Source organism: Brienomyrus brachyistius, chromosome 18, assembly GCF_023856365.1.
Source record: "Brienomyrus brachyistius isolate T26 chromosome 18, BBRACH_0.4, whole genome shotgun sequence".
NCBI lineage: Eukaryota > Metazoa > Chordata > Actinopteri > Osteoglossiformes > Mormyridae > Brienomyrus > Brienomyrus brachyistius.
The window spans coordinates 1,479,022-1,503,093 of NC_064550.1; the positions used below are offsets into that span (position 1 = coordinate 1,479,022).

Consider the following 24,072-nt stretch of genomic DNA (forward strand, 5'->3'; position numbering starts at 1 on the left):
ACACGCTGTGGTCTGAAAAACACATGTGGACGCATTGTTCTTTGAATCACAGACATACATTCACTGGTCTTTTAAAAACACACAACTCACAGTTAAAAAATATGCAGCACAGAGACACACGTTAAGGTCTGAATAACACATGACAGAGAGACACAGATCCAGACATTCGGTGCCGCGTTAATGATGAAATCCAGCGGCCCCTCACTCTCCGGTCTCAGGTTACTAAGCGTCAGCTGCAACTCGACACGCTGTTTACCAAGATCATCCCTCTGCTTTGATTTTGATTCGACTTTAAAGCTGATTTTTGTTTTGACATGTAAGGACATCTTTTTATAACGGTGTAATTTATGATGATGGTGTATTTCCAAAAAAATGGCATCAGTTTATTTTTCGCAGCTGCTAAAGTGGTTAAATTCATTCTCTGGAAAAAAAGAGAACATATTTGTAATAAACTTCACCTAGCGTGAGTAACATTAATTCGGAGGGTACGTAGGGGATAAATGCACAGATCACACTCCATCCCCCAGAGACGTCAGGGCCGGACACAGCATTGTGCTTCCGGCCTTTTGCCTTACTTGGAAACTGTAGTCTTTACAGGTATATTATATACGTCCTACTGTTAATTTAAAACTACATTTCCCATTTCTCGTGAAACGCGCAGTGCCGTCATATCAGTGTTTTTGTTATTGTTGTTATAGGCGCTGAGTTGGAGCAAGTGATACTTTGAGGACGAGATCTGCTCATTTTTTTATTCTGGAGACACTCTGAAACAAAGGATCATTTATAGTGTTGAGTGCTTTTACTTTTAGTTGGTTTATAAGTCTGTCTACGACGGGTGAGTATATCGTGATCCTGTTAACATTGCTTGTATGAATTTTGTAATAAGCTGCAGTGAGGTTATATAAGGTCTTATGCATCTCAGAGATTGCTGTTGGTCGGCTTAGGATTTTCGGAGACCACCGGCAGATTCTTGCTTTGTACCGTCCCGCCTGTACGGAGTAGGACTGGTCGTTGATGTGCATTGATAAGTGAGGATACCGGTGGAATTTTCCTATAACAACGTCATGTAACAATTATAAAAACTGCTGCCGCTGCTCAGTCTTCCCGGTAGAGTGACCAGGCAGCATCTCACCCCGTCGTACCGAGCTTCCCGCACACATGTGTGTGTTTATCAAGGTCATCATGGCTGATCGGGCCCAGAAATCTAATTCAAGTATAATGTCCACGTATCCATTTTTAAATGCCTTTAGACTGCATGATTAAAACTTCGTCTTACTGATGTAGCCGTGGCCATGTGATCCATGTTGTAACGTACCGGCTCGTCATCCGGGTGCTGGTGTTTGGGGCCGATATGTTTATGACAGACGTGGCTTCTCGGTCATATGGCAGAAGCTCGATGATCTTCTCAAGTTGCAGCATCCCCCCTTACTCCTTCTCAGAAAACAAACATCCCTGGACTCCTGGGAGTGTTTCCCAACACTTTACCTTTCACCCATTTTCCATCTGTTCTTTTCCTACTGACGGTCTGCATACAGACACTGAGCTGCTTCTGTGCTGTCATCAGCCCAGAGTAACTGAGCAAGTTAATATAAATAAAAACATCAGTTACCTGAATCAATGGGTGCTTTGACCACCATGAGTCCAGAGAACATAACCATCTACTGCAAGCATCAGTGCTGTGGCAGTTTTTTGTAATCATAACTTGAATCTGAGCTCGTTACTGAATCAGACTGGTCTTTTACCCAGGATTGATGAAGATGTGTATGAAGATATATTATTTAGATTTTTTTTTGTTGACACCCCCATAACACTAACCCACTGCTATTGACTCATCTTTTGCTGACAGTAAACAAACTCCCCTGCTGTCCTACATAATCTTTTTGTTTCTTTTTTGAACAAATATATGAAATGGCATTATAGATGAGTAACAGTGTGAGCAGAGGTATCGTACCTTCCCTCTACCGTGATAGTCATGGATCCCAAAAGTGTTAGCTCTTAGCCAGTAAGCGGTTAGTGAGATTGTGAAATGTGCCTTAATCATTTGGCTGTTGCAGCTGTTGGGAATTGCCCACAGCTCCCCCTGTTGGATGTTCAGCACTGACGATTTAAGTCGGATGCACAAGGACAGGAAAGTTGAATGCTTGCTTGTGAGAGTTTTACATACATAAAAATATTCTGAGGACAGAACAAGAAAATGATTGGTTCAGATGGATGACCAATAAGATTGTAGAGGAGGTGGGACCAAGACATCTGATTGGTGATCTAGTTGCATGGACCCACCTCCTCTATAATCTGATTAGTTATCTCTCTGAACCAGTCACATTTTTCCTGCCCTCAGAACACTTTTGTGTAAGTAAAACTCCCATAGGCTGAATTTTTGTCTTAATTTTCGATAATCCTTATTCAGGTTCATGTGGAGTCCGTTTGGGGGCTGATGTTTGATGGTAAAAGTTGTCAGCTGGGGAGGTGTGGCACAAAATGGGCACAAGATGCCTTTGAAAGGAGGCTTTAGTGCTCGGGTCCCCAGCACCAACCTTTTACACATCTGCCCTTATTGGTTTCCTGTTATCTGCTTCCGTCTTCATGTTGCTGCATTAATTGTCCTGCCCGATGATAGCCGAGTGTGTGTTTGGTTGCAGGGACGGCATGTCTGTTCTGTGTATGACTGTGTTTATTTCTCCCCTTCCTCCCTCACGCAGCTGGAAGTGCCTGGGCTCAGGTCGCATCCTCACCATGGAGGGGACCTGGAAGGTGGAGTTCAGGAACGTGGGCCGTACCTACTTTCCCCAAAGCCGAGTCGAGTGCCATTACAGCTTAGGGCCCCAGCATGTCTGGAGCAGCAGTGACTGGATTGGGCTGTTTAAGGTATGGATCTTTTGTGCTGGCTTGCTCAAATGGAAGAGAAAGACGGTGTTTGGCTCGCCATGGTGGGCCTGTGATCAAAAGGTCGCTGGTTCAAATCCCAGGAAGCTCCAGGAACAGTCTGACCCTATTTTCCCAATAAAAATATTGCTTTGGATAAAAGCATTTGCTAAATAAATAAAAATGTGAAGAGGATGGCAGTACACGCTGGCCTATTCAGTGTGGAGGCATTACTGTAATGGCATATTTGGCTCGTGAGGCTGACAGCGTCTCCGCCTCTCCCTTAGGTGGGCTGGTCGTCGATGAGGGATTACCACACGTTTGTCTGGGCCCTGGCTCCGGCTGGGTACCAGGCGGGGGCGGCTGTGAACTGCTGCGTGCATTTCCAAGGTACTGCTTCGCTTTGCTCCAGAGCCGAAGGTGCTACCGGGGTTAAAGCACCACAGGAGTCTGGCTCCACGCTGATCGAGCGGTTTTAGATTTCGCTCTTCATAGAGGGGTCTGTGCAGGGCTCGTTAAAATGGCTCTTGACTCAGAGAAGGTTTCCTGTGGGACATCATTAGATGGCATGTGGTAAAGGTGGCCGAAGATTTTATATGCAGTGTGAGTCGTTCGGCGCTCCTCCGTGTGTCTGGATTAATGTGTCTTTGTCAGATGATTAATGGAATTTGTCAGGGACGGGATCCGACTGAATGATTAAAAGCAGAAAGAGAAGGACAGGACAAGTCAGAGGAGCGGGTAGAGGATGGACGCCCTGCCGTTACGGCGGGACTAATTAGACAGCGAGGCCTGTGGTCTTAACGACCTTGTGAAAACGCGGCCCAGGAACTATTGTTCAAAGTTCAGTTAATGAAGCTGTAAGTCACAAAGGGGAACGCGAGCCGTTTGTCAGTCAGGACAGGCAATCGGTGCCGAGAAGAAAACCCAATACAGCAATATGTCAGTGCACCGTCTGTATCACCTTAACACCGATAAACATCTCTAAGTAAAGATAAGGCTTGATTACTAAAGGTAATCAGAAAAGATGCGTAACTGTGGTTCAGACTATGTTACAGTCACACTGACCTGCCTGTAGGTGGCGTTTGTCACCATTCTAACTGCCCCCATCCCACCCCCAGCTTCTTACCTGCCCCGCCCTGGGGCGGACCCCTTCCAGTTCGTGTACGTCGATGGGAAGGGGGAGGTGTGTGCCCGCAGCTCGCCGTTCACGTTCTGCGCCCCCAAACCACTGGAGGACCTGGTGACCCTGGAGCAGGAGGGGTCTAGCGAGGACGGGGGGGCAGACCTGCTGCTGGTGGTGCCGCGGGCTGAGCTGCTGCAGGTGAGGGCAGCTGGGGATGGGGGAGCACAGCAGTAAATGGGGGGTAATAAAAGTCGGAGGCAGGCTGGGCTGAAGTATAGGGGGTGTGGGAGAGGATGAATGGAAATGAGCTGCTACAGGTGTCTAGGAATCGCTCAAGCAGTAAATTGGATCTGTTCTCCTCCTCCTGGGGAAAAGGGCCGGCTGGAGGACCTCCTGCGGGAGCGCGCCGAGCTGCTGCGGGCCCGGGACGCCGCAGAGCGGAGCCGGGAGGTGGAGAGGGAGCTGAGGGAGCGGGTGGAGATGCAGACTGGCCTGGCCAGGGCGGAGCTGGAGGGCAGCGTGGCGGAGCTGAAGGAAAGGCTGACACGGACAAAGGAAAAGGTGGAGGAGTTGGAGAAGGAGCAGGAGGTGAGGAGGAAGGGACCACACCGAGGGGGAGGGTGGAGCTGCCCTGTGAGCTATTAGGGGGCTTTAAACTGCATCCGTCTGCCACCCAGATGATATCTGCAGAACGTGAGGGTCTGATGGTAGACAAAGCAGAGAGCCACAAAAGGATCCGGGAGCTGGAGGAACAGGGGAAGAGCCTCATGCTCAGGGGCTTGGAGAGGGAAGCCGAGCTGGACAGGTGAGAGCCGCATCCCCCCCAACATGCTGCGTATAGCGCCCCCACATGGTACCATGCGGCATGGCAGCCAGCTAACGGGCTCCGTCTATCTGCAGGATGAGGGAGCGCATGCAGAACCTAACGGCACAGAAGAGGGATGAGGATGAGGAGATGCAGTGCCTGAAGGTTGGAACCCCCCTCCCGCCCGCAAGTCCTGCGTGCTGCATGATACACCCAGAATCTTCAGCATTCTCCTTGCCCCCACCCCAGGCTCAGCTGGAGCAGTCAGAGGCAGATCTGCGCACCCTGGGGAGGGAGTTTCAGGAGCTGCGGAGCTTGCTGGCACAGAGGGACACGCAGGTGCTGCAGCTGAGGGGCACCATCAGCACGCTGAGTGGCAAGCTGCAGGTCGCACAGGGGAAGGAGGTCAGAGGCCGGGGGCTGGGGAGGGACAGAGGGGGGAATCTGTGACGTGCCTCATCAGGACTCAGCATGACTTTCTCATGTGCCTGAGGAATCACAATAAACGTTTTTCCGCTGAACCAGGTCCCGCACTTCTAGTATTTCAGTAGTTTGGCATTGATGCTGAATGACATCCTCACAGCACGGGGCGGGATATTTTATACTGGATTTGAAAAATGGCTGTAAGGCTGGGTAATGAGAAAAATAAATGCCATTTATTTTTAACTCCTTTTTTGTAGTTTGTAACTACACTTTTTCAGTGTGGTTGATGTATTTTGCGTTTGAGAAGCAGGATATTTGCATAACCAATAAACATGTTTACATTTTCTGCCTCAAAGTACCAAAAAAGCTGGTTTGGTACTTTAGGTACTCGTGCCTGACCGGAAATCAATGGAAATGGGAAAGTACTGAATTTTTAGCACCAAAAGTTCGGTGCCTGATGCAGTGGAAAATCATCCTATGACTTTGTGATGTGTCAGAGATTCAGCTTGACTCTGTAATGTGCCAGAGACTCAGCATGACTCTGTGATGGGCCAGAGATTCAGCATGACTCTAATGTGGAAGAGATTTGGAGGCTCTCTATGACTCTGTCCCCTCAGGAGGAGTGTGAGGCAGCCCTTAAGGAGCTGCAGGAGCTGCAGGGGCGTCTGGCCACCAGCGAGGGCGCTGCTGAGGGCCTGAAAGCAGAGCTCACCGCTATCGCGGCCAGATGCGACCAGAGCCGCCTGGAGGCCGCACAGCTCACCCTGCAGCTCGCTGACAGCAGCCTGGCCCTCCGGGAGAGCCGTGCCGCATGGTTGCAGGAGAGAGAGGCGCTGCAGCAGGGTGTCCGGGTGAGGGCATGGCGTACTGGGGGAGTCAGGGGAGGAATGGACAAAGGCATGTGTCCTGTCCAAGAAGGAGCCTTGGAGCCCAGAGGCGTTGGCTAAGCTAATAAAGGAGAACATGGATGCTGTAATGTGCGGCAGGTGGACTAAATCGTCTGTCCCTCCTCCAGCTGGAGAAGGAGCGGGTGGAGAAACTTAGCAAAGAGCTGCAGCAGAAGGAGAAGTGCCTCCAGGAGGAGAAGATGGAGAGAGAGAAGGTGGAGGTGGAGCTGGGAAGAGAGAGGGACTGTAGCAGGGTACAGGAAACCACAGAAATGGAATGGCGGATGTGCACACATTGAGAAACACACAGGGACCGAGTTGGAATGGATGTGTAATTGTGTACAGAGAGAAGCACACAGTAACAGATCTGGAATGAAGGATGTGTGTCTGCATACATTATTATTATGTATTAGTATAATGTATTAGCATTGCTATGTGCTTTAAGCTTGTTCCTCGTCCAGGTGCAGCTCAGTGAGTCGTGGCGGGAGCTGGAGGATCTGAAAGCCAGTCTGAGGATGGTGCAGAACGACAAGGAGCAGCTGCTGCTGGAGAAACAGGCAGGGGCCACAGACACACACATACAGTCCCAGTCAAAGGTCTGGACACACCTACTGAAAGTCATTCCTTTTCGGCAAGAAAGGGATGCCTTTGGTTATGTAGTCAGTATTAGCTTGCGAACCAGGGAACGGATGGAGTGCTGAAGCAGATGATCTGGCCACACAATCCCCTGACCTAAACCTCCTGGTTTGGGATATTTCAGTTCGAAGAGTATTAGCCAGGTAGCCAACGTGTGCACAGAACCAGACTGTTGGTGCAGTATTACAGGTGGCTACATCTGGTTGAAAAAATGCCAAGATGCTGTCATTGAAGCCAAGGGGAGCTATTTTGAAGAGTTTAAAAGTTCAGAAAAGTTTGGAAAATGTTGAACATTTTCTCTTGATTGTTGCAATATTTGATATATTACTTCATTGCCTTGAGACCTTTTACTAAAACTAAGTAGCTAAAATACAGACAAATGCCTTAAAAGCAGGTGTATCCAAACATTTGACTGGTACATTTACACACACATTTAATATATAATATACACACATAGACATACAACATACAAACATATGCAGAATACACATAAAACATACATATGTGTGTGTCTGTATGTACTTTTGTTTAACCTTTATTTCACCAGGCAGTACATTGAGGGCAGTTTCTTATTTTCTAATTTTTTGCTCTAATTATTGCTTATAAGGCAAGTGCTTGAAAAAGAAAGTGAAGGAAAAAAAAGAGGAGAAAAAAACTTATGAGACTGAACTGAAGTAAAACATCTGCAAACATCATTAAAATTGTCCATAAGTATGATATAAATTTATCCAGTGTTAGTGCTTTTTGCAGCAGGTTCTGATCATTAACCGCCACAAACTGGAATGACAGCAGGTCTATAGATGTATCAGATATAGGACCTTTTACTCTAATGTAAAGGGCAGGCCATGTATTGTACTTGGCCACAGATATTGGCTGCAATAACTAGCTTAGATAAGGGAGTGAATACCCAAGAAGACTTTTATAAATACGCATAAACCAATGCATGTGTACAGGAGATGCTTGACTACATGCGGCAGCTTGAGCAGAGGCTTGATGCTGTGGCTGATGCCAAGTGGAGTGAAGCGGCCTTCTCCTCCAACAGTGAGTGTACCTGTTCTGGGAACTCTGCCCCGCCCATTTCATCATGCCCCGCCCACCTCATCATATCCTGCCCACCTAGACTCCACCTGCCTTGTCATGCCCCACCCACTTCCTCATGCCCCACCCACCTCATCATGCCCTGCCCACTTAGACTCCACCTGCCTTGTCATACCACACCTACCTCATCATGCCCCACCCTCTTCCTCATGCCCCGCCCACCTCATCATGCCTTGCCCACCTAGACTCCACCTGCCTTGTCATACCACACCTACCTCATCATGCCCCACCCTCTTCCTCATGCCCCGCCCACCTCATCATGCCCTGCCTACCCCATTATGCCCTGCCCACCTAGACTCCACCTGCCTTGTCATGTCCCACCAACCTAATCATGCCCCACCCGCTTCCTCATGCCCTACCCACCTCATCATACCCTGTCCACCTAGACTCCACCTGCCTTGTCATGCCCCACCCACTTCCTCATGCCCCTCCCACCTCATCATGCCTTGCCCACCTAGACTCCACCTGCCTTGTCATACCACACCTACCTCATCATGCCCCACCCTCTTCCTCATGCCCCACCCACCTCATCATGCATTGCCTACCCCATTATGCCCTGCCCATCTAGACTCCACCTGCCTTGTCATGTCCCACCAACCTAATCATGCCCCACCCACTTCCTCATGCCCTACCCACTTCATCATACCCTGTCCACCTAGACTCCACCTGCCTTGTCATGCCCCACCCACTTCCTCATGCCCCTCCCACCTCATCATGCCTTGCCCACCTAGACTCCACCTGCCTTGTCATACCACACCTACCTCATCATGCCCCACCCACTTCCTCATGCCCCGCCCACCTCATCACACCCTGCCCACTTAGACTCCACCTGCCTTGTCATACCACACCTACCTCATCATGCCCCACCCTCTTCCTCATGCCCCGCCCACCTCATCATGCCTACCTAGACTCCATCTGCCTTGCTATGCCCCCCCCCACTCACCATACTGTCCTGTGCCCTCAGGTCGCCCTGACAGTCCCGTATCTGATTTCGAGGATGATGCCCTTGAAGCTGGATTCCGCCACCCTCCCCCCCCTCTGGCCCCGCCCCTGGGTCCCTACGGCCTGTGCGAGGCTCCACTTTCAGAGGCACTGATTTTGGGCACACCCCCCCCTTCGCCACGGGACCAGTGCCGTGGGACCGTGGTCATCAGCCAGCCAGCGCCTCTCTCATCACCACGGCAACCTGGCAGCGACATCGCTACGCAGAGCTTGGACTCGGTGAGGAGCGCAGCACACGCTTTCACACAGAGCACAAGCAGACATTGGCCCAAAGCCAGGCTGTGTGCCTCAGTGCTGATCTCTTCTGTTTGCTGTGTTTCTGAAATGAGGAGGAGGAGCCTGAAGTGGCCCAATCAGAAGCAGCCCAATCAGAAATGGCCCAATCAAGAGGTCAGAGTTCCAGAATAGGGGCGACCTCGCTCCCTCTGGACCAGCGGGACTCCGCTCCAAGGTACCAGCCACTCTTACAGCCTCGGACAGACAGACACACTTTCTGCTGGGCAGGCATGGAGATATTAGGATCTCGGGGGATGTTTAGAGGTTTGAGGGAGGGAGTGATGGTTGAGGACAGCAGAGTGTGAGGCTGCCCTGATTAATCATGGCCGCCCAGAACACGCATCAGCCAATTTTCTGCCCCATTAAAGCTGTCGCTTCCTTCGTCTCCCTCAACACGTCCCCCAGATCCTCCATTCTTCATGCATCCGTCCTTCTTCCTGACCCGCTGCCCTGTTTCTCCCCTCACAGTGACTTTGCCGGCGCCCCCCTCTGGTAGTGTGTGGAAGTGCAGGAGCCGTGCTGGAGCCTGTTTTCCCCAACATCCTGTGCATTACGCAGTTTTATACACATTGACTTAGAAATCCACAGAGCACAGCCGGTCCCCACCTGCATAATTCACATGAAATGCAAAGTACAGGAATAAGGGTATGGTTTTATTGCCTGTGTGTGCGTGTGCGTGTGCGTGTGCGTGTGCGTGTGCGTGTGTGTGTGTGTGTGTGTGTGTGTGTTTGTGTGTTGTCATGTGTACATTACATTGTAGGGGCCAAGTGTCCCCACATTGTGATAAAGCTCTATTATTTTAATGTTGTGGGGACATTTTTTGGTCCCCACAAGGGGAAACTTAATTTTATAAATATCTGTAAATGCAATCAAAAAACCAAAAATGCCAAAAGTCTTGTATCTTTTTTTGGTTACTTACGGTTAAGGTTAGGGCTGGGTAGGGGTGGATAATGCCCATATAAACAAATGGAGAGTCCCCACAAATACATAGATACCTAATCTCTGTGTGTGTGTGTGTGTGTGTTTGCAGTTTTAAAAATGGTTTGATTTAATCCAATAGGCAGCACCTTACTTCACTTTAATGGAGTGTCTTTGCAAACCACAACAGGCTTAATGATATTAGTTCAGCAGTACAGATATGCACTTTTTATCGCCTCAGACTGATCTGCAAAGACCTGTTTTTTTTTGTTACACTGTCCATTTACTTTTATTTGAAATATGTTCATATCTGAAGGGATGACATCATGTCGACATCAACGATATAAAGGCGCGTGTTTGAAAGGGAGCAGTCTGTCGGGAACCCCCCCCCCCCCCCCCACACTCTGGTTATACATTGTGACGGCTGGCCCTTAGCCTGATGCTGCAATGGACAAGCTGTCAGTCGGAGTTGGAGAATCGCTGCTTCACCATCAGTGCTGCATTTCACACCTGGTTTCCCTTTGTTGTATTTCTGTAGGCAGCACAAGTGAAACCGGCGCAGTTCCAGTCGAGCGTTTTTGCGCCGAGACATTTTCGTTGGTTCTTCCTGTCGTTATCTGGGCAGTGTCTTTCTGTTACTCTAGCTGATCAGCTGAGGCTCACGCTCTGTTACGCACAGCAAACTCGGCAAACTCGGCCACACAGGCCCACGGTGCTGCTTTTGGCTCCTGCACATGCGCGTGTTACTTCTGGATCATGGTGTGCTCTGAGTTGTGACTGCGTTGGAGTGTGTCGTGTGGTTGCGTGTGGCAGGACATCCATGCCCATCCGTTGTGGTGAACTGACTGTGTCCAGTATTATTCATTGTCAAACTGTGTTATTACATTTTAGTGCATGTTCGAATCCTTTCTTTATACCCTCCTCGTATTTTTAGTTTGCTTTATTACGCTTAAACCTTTTTGGCCCTTTATGCTTGCCGTTGGCTGATTGCACGCCTGGTTCCTCTCTGATGCTCACCTCACGCAGCGGGGGGGGGCCATTCCTGTGTGCGTCTGCGCCTCCGTGCTGCCGGACCTCACTAGACGCCAAAGCCCCGCCTCGTTTGATGGTTTTTGAAATTCTATTTTTGGGTTTCTCTTAGTTATGCCTCAGCCCCAAACGTATTTCATACGTCTGTATCTCACAGTGTACAGTGTTTTCTGTAATAAAATGTCTGTGTATGAATGTCAGACCCAGCGTATTTGTGTGTGTTTAGGTCGAAGGTGGTGCTGTGAAAGATATCAGGGAATCGGAAACGTATTTTCTTCATGGAACAGTACAGGCAGTGTGGGCTATTCTGAAGAGCTGAGCCTTTGCCCTTACCTCCTGTTTCTCCTCTCTCATTTCACTTCCTTTTGTCTGGGAACCTGCATATCCCTCCATCTCTGGGATGGGGAGGTAATGACAAAATCAATGGTGTCGGTTTCCTGTTTTATGACCTCCTCTAAAACCTTAACTAATAAATGACTGTGAGACTGAGGACTCCCCCATTCTTTATCTCTTTTAATTAGAAATGTAAAAGGGAGAGGGGGCAGGGCCCGCTGCACATCTCTCACTGCCTTTATTATCCCCCCAGCGAACCCGTGTCTGTATCTCACAGTACGTTTGGGTCTCTGTCTGCACCCCCTGCCTCAGACTGCCGCTCAATCCCAGACTATTAATATTTAAGGCAGGTTCTTCTCATCTCCAGGGAAGCTATAAAATTTACTGTTTTATTGCCTGCAAGCACAAACCCTTGGGAAGACCTTCCTCTTCCTCTATTTCTCTACCCTCGTCCAGACCTTCCTCTTCCTCTATTTCACTGCCTTGGTCCAGACCTTCCACTTCCTCTGTTTCATTGCCCTTGTCTAGACTATCCTCTTTCCATATCTCATTGCTCTGGTCCAGACCTCATTCTTATTTTTTTCATTGCCCTGTTCCAGAACTGCCTCTTCCTCTGTTTCACTGCTGTGATCGAGACCTCCCTCTGCCACTGTTTCATTTTCCTGGTCCAGACCTTCCTCTTCTTCTGTTTCACTGCTGTGATCGAGACCTTCCTCTTCCTCTGTTTCATTGTCCTGGTCCAGACCTTCCTCTTTCTCTGTTTCACTGCTCTGGTCAAGACCTCCCTTCTTTCTCTTTTTCACTGCTCTGTTCCAGACCTTCCTCTTCCTCTATTTCATTGCCCTGGTCCAAACCTTCCTCTTCCTCTCACCACCCTGGTCCAGACCTTCCTCTTCCTCTGTTTCACTGTTCTGGTCCAGACCTTCCCTTTCCTCTATTTCACTGCCTTTGTACAGACCTTCCTCTGCCCCTATGTCAGTGCACCCTTGTGTTTTTTGTCTAGCTGACAACTTTAAACCTCTGTCAGGCTAGAAATGCATAAAATAGCACACTGGCTCTTTAAAAGCTCCAGCGTTGCATGGTGTTCCCATGGTGATGACGTATTGAGGGTGAAAATACAAGGTCGTTTAGCATATATAATTAAATGTTGTAATCCCAGTTCTGCTTGATCGATTTCTTTTTAATGAATGTTAATTAACGCAATAGTTTAATTAATAGAGCACTATCTCTGTTTATCACCTGCTTCCCTTCGCTAATAAAATAGCTGTTTCTGAAAAGACATTCATAAATCAGAGCGTATGCATGTGTATGACAGTGTACCTCTTACTCTGACTTTCTTCCATCTCTTCTTTCACCATGAATAGCACCCTCATCCATTTTCTTCATTTGTCTAAATATGTCACTCCATAGTTAAAGAACTTGAAACAAATAGCCAGATAAAGGTTTGCCTGGAAGTTTGCTTGGAATTTTTCCTAAGTTTCCAAAATTATACATTTGTTACAAGACAATGTTCTTGTCTTACAGCACTATTGTTATTTAATACATGTTCACTCATTTTATTCGGGTGCCCTCTGTAAGACCATAGAGTGAAATAGGTGTCTCTAAATTGCTTGTAGTGTATGACTGTATGTACAGCATGTGCCCTGTGATGGGTGGGGCCTGGCATTGGCTCCAGGTGATGCTGAATTAAATACTTGCAAATGGATGGATGGATGAAACAGCTTCCTTTTTTTCTTTTTAAATTTGACACCTTTTTCATCGGTGTCACATTACTGCCCCCGAGTGACTCCCCCTTCAATGACCCCCCCATATTTTACACCAGCATAACTGAAGGTCAGGATTCATTTCCAGAAATCAAGAAATGTTTTGTCTCAACATTTATTGCAAAAGACACAGATGAAAATAAAAAGCCAAACATGATATTCATGATGTATTCCTGAAATATGACATAGATACGATGTATTCATGATATACTCATGACAGATGCTGTATACAATCCTCAACATTGTGAAATCTGGGTGTTAAGGAATAAAATTGTCCTCAGGGATGCTTTGTGGCTGGACGCTCAGAAGCACACAGATACAGGGGGGGTCAGGCTGCGTGTACAGAAACGGCAGCATTTCTCATCTCCGACACACATCCGGTAGGATGTTCCCCATGGGCACCAGGTGTTTTCTGGGCTGGCTGTGCTGCAAGACACCCGCCTGGGCCGGACACTGTCCCCAGGGGGGGAAGGTACAGACAGACTGTCACTTACTCTCAGACCCCAGAAAGGATATACGTCACCCTTTGCTACTTTTCTGCAGCTGAACCTCATCAAGAGAAAAAAAAAAGTAGTTTGGTAATGACATAAATATCAAAATGAAATATAAGTGTGGAACATTCGCATGTGTGACACAAGCCCTTTAGAAAACCCAGAAGCTCCCTTGAGCAGTTTCTCCATATTCAAAACCAGACTAGTGTGAAACAGTCCATGATCTGAGCCAACAGGCTAGGGGTGAAGTGACAGTCCGTCTCAGCACTGCCAGTGCGAACATGCAATTCCTGCACGAGTGCTGCAAGCCCGAGCAGGAAACATCAGGATGGGATTTGCGTGGCGAGACTCCTGAGCTGTCCTGTTTGTTGCTACATGTACAGATGACCTCACCTGCTGACACAGGTGTTTTCATCACTAAAGCACTATTGTCGAAATGTTCCACTATTGGTATAATGCCCGTGACACTGAATATAGGAGGAAACTGCATTACCCCTTAAAGGAGGCAGCACGGAAATCACACAGATGCACACTTTAGCTGTACAAACTGACAACGTGACTCTACACCTGCTCACCATCCAGCACTTTTCTCCCACACAGGTTCTGTCAACCTGAAGGTCTGTACTGAGTGAGACAGATTCTCTGTGGAGGACAAAACTCCTGCATCCGATCTTCAGTCCACTTTTTCCAACTGAAGTTTGCAGTGCCAGACGTCATTCTGTAATTCTGTAGAGTTACTGCGTTTAAACATTTTCTACATTTTCACTACCAAGAGTCCATGCTCATAAAAATATAGAGGGGTCCTTTAACTTCAAACATTAAATTGTTGGGTTATGCTCCATTTACAAAATACTGATTCAATATCAAAGGTTCTCCTGAATGATGTGGAGGTATACTGGGTGATGAAAGGCTATTATCATGGATGAGAGGATATTGTGAAAAACAAGAGACTATCCTGGTGAATGGTCATACTGAAGGATGAGAGGCTATCCTGGATGATTTATGGATGATCAAGGAACCTAAAAGAATGTGGATAAATGCAAGTTGTATCATGTCAACTAAAACAAAAAGTCATTGTGGGAACTGGCCATAAAATATCCTGGGTAAAGGAAGTTATAATGTCATTTATAAAAAAAGTGGGTAATTGTTTACTCTAATTTTATTTTTATGACAGGTACTGTAATTGTCTTGTAGATCTCAAGAAAGCAGAAGAACGTTATGAGCGAATGAAACAACTATAACATCAATAATAATAAACAATAATAAAAAATACTCACAAAGGTAGAGTTTGTTGCCCAAACTCTGCCTCAGCATCAGTAAACAAGGAAATGAGAGGTACCCAGTGCTTGGGCGCAGGTAGACACTCAAAGCAGACATCCTCTGTAATAAAGAAGTCAGTGCACTGACCAGCCACTAGGGGGCAATGCTAAAAACGGCTGCTTTTTATTGTCATGTCAGGGTACTATTCATCTGACTGCTGGAACGAGACAAAACGCTTTGGCAGAGGTTTACTTCTGTTATGCTCCCAGGAATGAAAAGCATATCCCACCCCGGTCATTTATGTGCATTTCTTGGTTCTGTCATTAAGAACTTAACAAAGAGAAGACCCCCCGAGATCACACAGAAATGAATGGCTTTGACAAGGGAAGCTCACTTTGCCTGTTTTCCTGATGTGTGACAGACAGAGAGGCTGCATTGTTTGACTGTCTCTGGCTGCCAAAGGTAGCGAGGATTTGGTCCTTAAATTGCCCTGAGTGTCATCAACTAAAATGGTGTATGTGTGTGTGTGGGAATATATATATATATTACATTACATTGTGGGGACCAAATGTTTTTCCAGTCCCACAAAGGGGAGCTTAGTCTTATGAAAATCCGTGATAATTAAAAAACTAAAAATGCCTTGCATTTTGTACATCTTGTATTTTAATTGGTTAAGATTAGGGGTGGGTAGGAATTAAGGTTGTCGTTGTTGGAATTAGGGTTTTTCTTATAGGAATGAAAGGACGGCCCTCACCATGATCTGAATACTAACGTGTGTGGATGTGTGTGTCTGTGGGTCTGAATGTGTGCAGGCATGTGTCTCTGCAAGAGTGAGAGACAGAAAGAATGAGTAACCGAATCCCCGGAGAACGAGCTGTCAGTCTGCCACCATGGTCACCTCTGCGAAATCTGTACACAAACATCTGCTAACTCCATACACACTGCATACACAGCCAATGGAGAGGCAGCTAAGCTCCACGGGTGGAGCTGCTGTTTGTGAGCTGGCTGATGTTCTGTGCACGTCGGCTGTGATATATGGTTCTTTGTGTCCAGCTTGTCCTTGTGTGAGGCGCGTGAGGCTGTGTGAGGCTGTGTGAGGCTGTGTGAGGCATGTGAGGCTGTGTGAGGCGTGTGAAGCTGTGTGAGGCTGTGTGAGGCTGTGTGAGGCTGCGTGAAGCTGTGTGAGGCATGTGAAGCTGTGTGAGGCTGTGTGGGGCTGTGTGAGGCTGCGTGAAGCTGTGTGAGGTGTGTGAGGCTGTGTGAGGCGTGTGAAGCTGTGTGAGGCGTGTGAGGCTGTGTGAGGCGTGTGAAGCTGTGTGAGGCGTGTGAAGCTGTGTGAAGCTGTGTGAGGTGCATGAGGCTGTGTGAGGCTGCGTGAAGCTGTGTGAGGCGTGTGAAGCTGTGTGAGGCTGTGTGAGGCTGTGTGAAGCTGTGTGAGGCTGTGTGAGGCTGTGTGAAGCTGTGTGAGGTGCATGAGGCTGTGTGAGGCTGCGTGAAGCTGTGTGAGGCGTGTGAAGCTGTGTGAGGCTGTGTGAGGCTGTGTGGGGCTCTGCAAGCAGCCCGCGTCCCAGACAGCCACCCTGATTACCTCACATTGCAAAGAGCCGCTTTTGGCACAAACAAAAGACTGTCCACCTGGCAGCATGATTTCGTGTCCGTGTGACACAATATGACAAATAAAGACTTTTAACCATGAAAGTCATTACAGCCTCTATTTAAGATCTTTCGTCATACATTTTCAAGCCAGGCCCCTCACTGTTGAGTCCTCGCTGAGAGCGTAAAAGAACTCGACATCAGATTGAAGAGGTTTGTCGGTTGTTAATTGTCAACTTTTTCACTGAAATGACCGTAGCCAGAGACTGATTATTGCAAAGATAAACCAAGCCGTACATGACAATCGAAGACAATGATATAAAGATATATAGATATATGGGTAAATAATATATCATGATAAACGAAATAGAATAAAGGAAATTAAACAAATGTAAGAATCATGAACAACAGACGATTACCATGTTCAGTTTGGTTGTATGGTATGTTGTGGGTTCATTTTAACAAGTGTCTTTAGTGGCCCCTGGTGGCTCCCTGAAGCACTGCACCCTGAAGAAGACCCCGTGAGACATCTTGTGCTTCCCCTTGAGTCCAGTGCACAGCGCTGGTGTTTCTACATTTTGGCATTATTTCAAATAAAATAGATTTTAAAAACTGTACTGTTATTTTTTTTCCTGCGAAAACTCATATTTTTTGCACCCGCATGAAGTTCAGGAGGGAAGTGCTGTCTTCTTCTCTCACGTGCTGTCCACCCCTGGGTCTGCTGTAGGAGTTGCCTGGGGCAGGATCAGCGCCCCCTGCAGGCTGAGGGAGGATGAGAGTCTTCAGGGACAGCTGGACTCATTTACTGCCCTTGGGCACCTCGCCAGTGCTCTCCAGTGCCCCCCAGGCCTCCACGTCACTGTCAGCTCCCCTTTCCCTCTCTTCATCTACGCCGTCCTCATCCTCGTCATCCTCCTCCTCAGGTGACGGCTCGCTGCTGTTCTCATTAGCGACGCTCTCCTCCTCTTCCTCGTCTTCCTCCCGCTCCTGCTTGATGGTGATGGCGGGCGGGGTGGCCAGTGCAGGGCCATCGCCGGCCTCGGGCTGCTCGTCGAACGCCTCGGGGTTCTCCAACATCTCGCGGATCAGCGGGGGCATGGGTCCCGGGATCTCCATCTTCAGCGTAATGGCCCTCTCAGCTCCTGCCCGGCCCCACCCAAAAACGAGGCTACGTCAGCAATCAGCCATCCCCTGCATGCTCACAGCCTCAGCCCTGCTCTCAGCTCCAGCACGCTCATGTCTGCTTTAATACTCCTTAATGCTCCTGCCGTTTATCTCTCTGCTGTGAATCAAGTTTCTCTCTAATCAGTTGTGAGCTCTTTCCCCATTTAAAGAGTCTTAGATTGTTCTAACCAAGTGCTGACATCATAATCACCTGCCGATATTTAATATGCTCTTGGCATTATCAATTTAAAGTCAATTTAATTCAAAACAAAACTGAGTTTGTTGGTATAACTGCCTCAAACCCTGTGAGTCATGCAAGGTCATCGCTGATAAATTATTTAGGCATATATGAGAAGACACAGGACACTGTAATGCTCAGGAAATTAAAAAATTAAGCAGCCAAGAGGAGGCCAGAAACAAGCTGGCCAGACTCAGTCATGGCGACATGAAAGGTGTCAAGGAGAACCTGAGGAACCTGGCGGAAGATGGACCAGGCTGGAGGAACGCCACCTCCTTGTGCCGTTGAATATTAGCCACAGGAAGCCGAAGATCTTGGCTCAGCAGGCTGCACTCACCCTTAGTGCTGATACCACGGAGGTCTGTGATCTTCATCAGCATCCGCGGGAACATGTGAGGCTTGTTGGGGCGCCGGCGCCGGGCGTAGATCTTCAGAGCTTCCAACAGCGGCTCCTGTAGCTTGTCCACACGCTGTGGTTCCTCCAGATCCATGCGGTCTGAGCAAAAATACCAGCCAATCACATGCACCGTTCCAAGGGTTTTATTTGTCACATGCAAGCTATATAGTCACACTGTAACCTGCAGCAAAATTAAGTTCAAACACAGGACCTTCTGCATGCAAACCAGGTGTAACCAGCACTACCACAGTCTATTCAATCAGTCACATAGTACAGAGAGGACAATAATAACCAATCACACACGCGGTTATAGTCAGTCGCTTAAAGTGCAGAGAGGAAAAGCCAATGTTGCGAATATAATGAGGGAAATTGCAGCCAATCAGGAAGCAACAATTTTAGAAATATAACCTTAGTAGCAGGGTATAAAATGTTTTTTTTTATCATAAAATTGGGAGCTGAATTATAATTCCATGTAGACCATTTGGAGCCGGTTTGTGGTTCACTGGTGGAGTGGGGAATTCACTGCAGTACCTCCACAGATGAGGCAGATGGCGCTGAGCAGACCCGTCTCGGTGTCGTCCATTTCCAGGGGGAGGAGTTGGCCGGCGAAAGCAAACACCAGGTCAGTGAGTGGCCCAAACCCAGCATTGTGCATCTGGGTGCGGTTCAGGGTCAGCCCATCTGAAAAGGTCATGGTATCCTGTTCTGGAGTGTATCGGGTACAGATCCGTAGCATCTGCAGACGAACAACAGAGGGTGACAGAGAGCATAGTGTGAATCATATGTAAGATAAATAATGATAAACAGAGGAGGAAGAAACATCAAAAGAGCCTGTGAACCAGGGGTAGGCAACCCTGATCCTGGAGTTGCAATATCTAGCAGGTTTTCCATCCTACCTGGTCTTTAATGAACCACACCTGATCTCAGGCAGATAGTTACTCATCAGGTAGTATAGAAAGCCTGCTGGATACCGGCACTGCAGGACCAGGGGTGCCTACTGCTGCTGTGTTTGTCCTGTATGCAGTTAGCAGTCTACCATACTGGTCAGAAATGAAACAATCTGACGTGTAGAAAGCAGTGAAACCCAAAATGGGGAAGAATGTCCTGCACCACCAATCACCAATGGGGGTAACCAACAGGCCGTTGAATAAAGTCAAAACCCAACAGGATTCTTCAAACGCTAGTAGAAAGAATTGTCTTGTGTTTATTATTTATGAAATGTCCCTATTTCATGGTATGTATGTATATCAACATATATCTCAATTTGTGTATATGTGTGCCAGAGTGTGATGGGAGCATAATAATAATAAAAAATATAAATAAATAAAAATAATAATAAATAAAAGAGATTTTCTTTACTTTCACTTTTATTCTAAGTGACTCAGAGAGGTTGATTTATAATGTTACTACCACAGTTCATAGCCGACATACAACGCTGTAGTAACAATACTTTGCTTCATCCTCTAAATGTGATCCTGTAGTAACGGGATTCTACTTCATACTCTGAATGTGAATCTTCAGTAACACTTTGGGCTTCAAAACAATATGTAACTCACTCGTGACTTTTTTTCTGGGACATGTCCCATGTGTAACTTATTTTGAGTGCATATGTATTCTGACCACAGTCAATGGTGTAGGAAAGAGATTGATATTGGGGGAGACACAACTTAATCACTTAAATGTAATGTGCAAAGATCTCTTTTTTGAGGGGGGGGCAAAGGAAGCCAAATTAAATACTGGGGGGTACATGTTCCCTCGGCCCCCCCTGCTTTCAACACCCCTGACCACAGTGTCAGATACAAAACTCCATTTCTTACAAATGTTTATGAATTATATTCAAAAAATGTTCCACTGAATCCTTGTGTTTCGTAACTCAAACCATGAAATTTCACCCGGCCATTAATTTGCTTGGTGAAGCAACTTCGGCTTTGCTCAATAGAAGTGGTCAAGGAAACTGTTCAAACTCATCAGAGTACAAGACGCAATTACCAAGATATCCAGACAGGCTGACTTGAGCAGAGTGATCTGATCGGCGATGGTGAGCGAGGTGAATCCAGGCAGGCGCTTGGCAAACTCCACGATCTTGATGATGCACTTGGTGGAGAGCTCACTAAACTTATCCCAGAGGCCCAAGTCCAGTTGCACCCGATGGTCTGAGCTGGAATTCTTGGGTAGAGGAACCCCAGGGGGCAACAAGAACAACGAGGGGAGTGGAGGAAGGGAGACAGAGAAGAAAAGAAGAGAGTGTTCAAATTTGGGGATGCAAGGTAAAAAAAAGTTACGCAAAGAGCTACACAAAGAAGACAACAAAGGCAATGGAATAGGGATAAAAAGACAGGCATGGTGCCTCATGGAAAATGCCCAATGAGGAAGACACCTCTTGGCTGTTCCCCGATGAGGAAGACACCTCTTGGCTGTTCCCCGATGAGGAAGACACCTCATGGAAAATGCCCAATGAGGAAGACACCTCTTGGCTGTTCCCCGATGAAGAAGACACCCCATGAAAAATCCCAGATGATGACGACACTCACGGTGGTGTATTTGCCGAGCTGACATAGTGATGGGAACGTCTCCTGATGGGCCTTGCTCACTTTGTTGACCAGCTCCTCCAGTTCTCCACTCAGCTCATAGCTCTCCGGTACCACCACCTCCTCTTTCACCTCCTTCTTCTTCTTGTTGCGGTCATTGCGCACTGCTGGAGGAGGGCAGGCAAAGTAGAAGATGAGGAGCAATTTCATGGGTAAGGTGTGGAGGTAAATGCAAACAGCATTAAAACTTTTAATCAGATACTTCATGAATCATACACAGTCTTTTTAAAGTAAACAGAAAGAGAGGAATGGATGCATTGTGGTTTGATCTCTTCTGTTAGGCTCTCCTGGTCTGAAAATGACACAATATCAACGATTAGCAAGTTTTGCTACACTACAAGGAGATCATGTCTCTGATGCTGCCATTGCTATCTTTCTGTTTTTGCTATACAATTAGCTACTGGCGCCAGATACACATATTATGCTGTAATATATCTCTTACTTTTCTCATCCCCACTGAATCCAGTCTGTCAATGAGAGAAAATGTCCCAAAGTCACCATCCTCCCCAACCCACCCCGCCTTCCTTCCTCTCAGGATATCCAGTTATAGCAAAGGCACAATGTGACCTCATGAAAATGCACATGCTTTCACACAAGAACTCAGAAGACAGCTGTAATGTCAGAGGCTGGCCACAGGGGGGCTAACAGCTGCATGGAGAAGGTTGGCTGGGCTGTACAGCCCCTGAGGTCCACACACAGTGGAAAAGCCCGGTAACTATGGCAACATCCCTGAAATTAGGTATGTGACGACAGAATGATGGGGATGAGCAAATACACCGAGTGCAGTCCACAGACTGACAGTACAAACCGACCCCAAAGTCACACTGCAGAGTTGTGGATATAATTACTTAAAGTAAATATTAACCTGAAATTAATGGCCATTGCAGCATTTAAAAATAGCATCTATTTAATCAGTAATACAAGTTCATAGCTCTGCATCATTCTGCCTCTAAACCTGGCCTCGCTCTGCCTACAAACCCTGCCTCATCGGTGCTCCCCCATTTTGTCAGACTCATTTTTAATAAATGCTTGAATGCAGTTTCAGTCGCATGATATTTGTAATGCAACTACCAGCCACAATAAAACATGGATGGTAGCACCCAAAGTAGGAGACCCCTTCAGTAAGAAAGTGAGATTTGTAATGCTGCATTACAGCCTGTATCCCAGGGATACGCTGTGCAGTTATATAATGAATGAATGCTGTACTGTAATAGGCTGAGTGCTGGTCACATGACGGGGGCGCTGAAGCGGCAGTGTTGCCCTCACCTTCCTTGGACATGCCGACCTCGAAGCACTTCTGCAGCCGGCAGTACTGGCACCGATTGCGGGTCACCTTGTTGATTTGGCAGTTTTTGTCACGATGGCAGGTGTACACCATGCTCTTCTGGATGCTGCGCCGGAAGAAGCCCTGGACCAGAAGGAATGCAGCACAGGGGTGAGTGCCCACGTCCGAGCAGCAGGGGGCACTGTGTGCTATTCGCTTTAATCGCATGTGAGACTCCAGCAAAGCTGTCTATGCTTGCTGCTGCTGTGGTCTGCTCCCTTTGCTTCTATTTTAACAAATTTAACATTAATACGTCTCCTCTGCTTGACCTCTGTTCCTTTCCTTTTCAGTACCATCCTGACGCCTCTCTCTATTGGCTCGCAGTGCCTCTGTATGCGACAGCCTGTGTGTCAGCATCCCCGGGCCTCACCTTGCAGCCCTCGCAGGAGCTCACGCCGTAGTGGTACCCTGAGGACTTGTCCTGGCACACGAAGCAGGGCTTGTAAATACGCGGCGGAGGAGGAGGCGAAGGCGAGCTGGGGACCATCTCCTCGGAGCTGGAGCTTTGAGTTTCCACCGCTGCATCAGGCAGAGAGATAGACAGCAATTGTCAAACCTGTGTGTGTGTGTGTGTGTGTGTGTGAGCCCCTCAAAGAGAGGCAGGACACACGTCAGATATCTGAGCAGTAGGGCGATGCGGGCACTGGATAAGTGCAGATTACTGAATGATGAACAATGATGTAGAGACAGTGGTAAAAGCAGCAGGGACAGACAGAGCCATGGACAGGCAATCACAGCCTGTGATAGAGAGACAAATAAACAACAAAATGTGATTTTCTGAATGAAGGATGATGATTAAACAGATGCCCCTGTGACTCAGCAGTAGATAAGTGTTTGAAAGATGGACAGCTGGATGGATGGATGGATGGATGGATTACAAAGAACTTGATGTAACAGAGGGAGGGGGAGAATCAACAGCAGTCTGGCTTTGGGTGGAGGGCTAACGGTCGCTCATTTAAAACCCAGCAAATGTTCTGCTGGTCCCTCAAAGTGAAAGACTTAATGGGAATAACATGAACAGGCTTAGGGCCATGTGAAGGTATGAGCCAGTTATCGTATCTGCTAAGTACTGACAGGGATACGGACTGGGCCACCCACCCACCAATACACACACACACACACACACACATTCACCCATACACACACTCACCCACACACCCACCCTCCCATCTTTATGGGAACCGCTCATTCATTTCTATGGTAAAAATGCTAACGCTAACCATGACAACCTTAACCCTACCCAGCCCTAACAATAAGTAACTAAACAAAATACAAAAGTTTTTAATTTCTAGTTTTTCATTGCAGTCACAGATTTCAAACACACACTCACACACTCACCCATACCTACACACACTCTCACATACTTACACATGCACTCACCCATTCAAACACACACATACATACACACACATTGACACTCACACACGCACACTAACACATTAACACATGCACACAGATATGTACACACACACACACAACTCCCTTTATCTTTCACCTCCCGCTCACCCCGTCCAGCCTCTGCCCTCATGCCCTACACCCTCTGACACATAAACCCATTTTCCTCCTGCTTCCTGGCCCTAAATTCCTCAGCGTGGCCCTGCCAGGTTTTAATAGGGGCCCGGGCTCGTAAGTCGGCCTATAAAACCGGTCCCATGGCTGGGAAGGGGGCCCTCATCTGGTTGGGGGCGCTTTATTGGGACCTGGTCACCTTGGGCAGCTATTCACACCAGCAGCTGCAGACCCATTCTATAAGAAGGCCCACCCCCCTCCCAATCATAAAACAGAAGACCAGGAGGCCCCAAAAGCCAAACTTCAACCGTGTCACCCCTTCAATGGGAAGGACAGGGCTACAGGAGTCAACC

The 24,072-nt window shown here is 47.7% G+C and overlaps 2 protein-coding genes and 1 long non-coding RNA gene across 6 annotated transcripts in view; 1 reads left to right on the plus strand and 2 right to left on the minus strand.

Moving 5' to 3' along the window:
- Positions 1-578: 578 nt before the first annotated feature.
- Positions 579-11,259, plus strand: calcoco1a (calcium binding and coiled-coil domain 1a). Of its 3 annotated transcripts, none has more exons than XM_048982874.1 (16): positions 579-597; positions 699-835; positions 2,700-2,865; positions 3,150-3,252; positions 3,981-4,183; positions 4,361-4,573; positions 4,663-4,790; positions 4,886-4,955; positions 5,040-5,195; positions 5,831-6,064; positions 6,229-6,354; positions 6,562-6,657; positions 7,690-7,777; positions 8,799-9,055; positions 9,166-9,287; positions 9,581-11,259. In XM_048982874.1, the coding sequence occupies exons 3-16, from the start codon at positions 2,734-2,736 to the stop codon at positions 9,606-9,608; spliced, it is 1,956 nt and encodes a 651-aa protein (XP_048838831.1). In that variant the 5' UTR covers positions 579-597; positions 699-835; positions 2,700-2,733; the 3' UTR covers positions 9,609-11,259. The 3 variants fall into 3 exon arrangements, with proteins under 3 accessions (XP_048838831.1, XP_048838832.1, XP_048838833.1); XM_048982875.1 differs by having other exon boundaries at positions 9,169-9,287; XM_048982876.1 differs by having other exon boundaries at positions 6,229-6,315.
- LOC125712627 (uncharacterized) lies at positions 8,227-8,788 on the minus strand. Its single transcript, XR_007383360.1, has 3 exons — positions 8,634-8,788; positions 8,490-8,542; positions 8,227-8,288 (listed from the first exon to the last, which is right to left on the minus strand). It is a non-coding gene; the product is annotated as an uncharacterized LOC125712627 (long non-coding RNA).
- A 1,995-nt stretch (positions 11,260-13,254) lies between the features above and the next one.
- rarga (retinoic acid receptor gamma a) overlaps positions 13,255-24,072 on the minus strand; it is a 40,115-nt gene continuing 29,297 nt past the window's right edge. For both annotated transcript variants that reach the window (XM_048982877.1, XM_048982878.1), the window contains exons 3-9: positions 22,581-22,729; positions 22,153-22,294; positions 20,830-20,993; positions 20,288-20,464; positions 18,830-19,034; positions 18,239-18,397; positions 13,255-17,641 (exon numbers count right to left, since the gene is read on the minus strand). In XM_048982877.1, the coding sequence (XP_048838834.1) occupies positions 17,298-17,641; positions 18,239-18,397; positions 18,830-19,034; positions 20,288-20,464; positions 20,830-20,993; positions 22,153-22,294; positions 22,581-22,729 (1,340 nt within the window). In that variant the 3' untranslated portion in view covers positions 13,255-17,297. The remainder of the gene's footprint in view (positions 17,642-18,238; positions 18,398-18,829; positions 19,035-20,287; positions 20,465-20,829; positions 20,994-22,152; positions 22,295-22,580; positions 22,730-24,072) is intronic.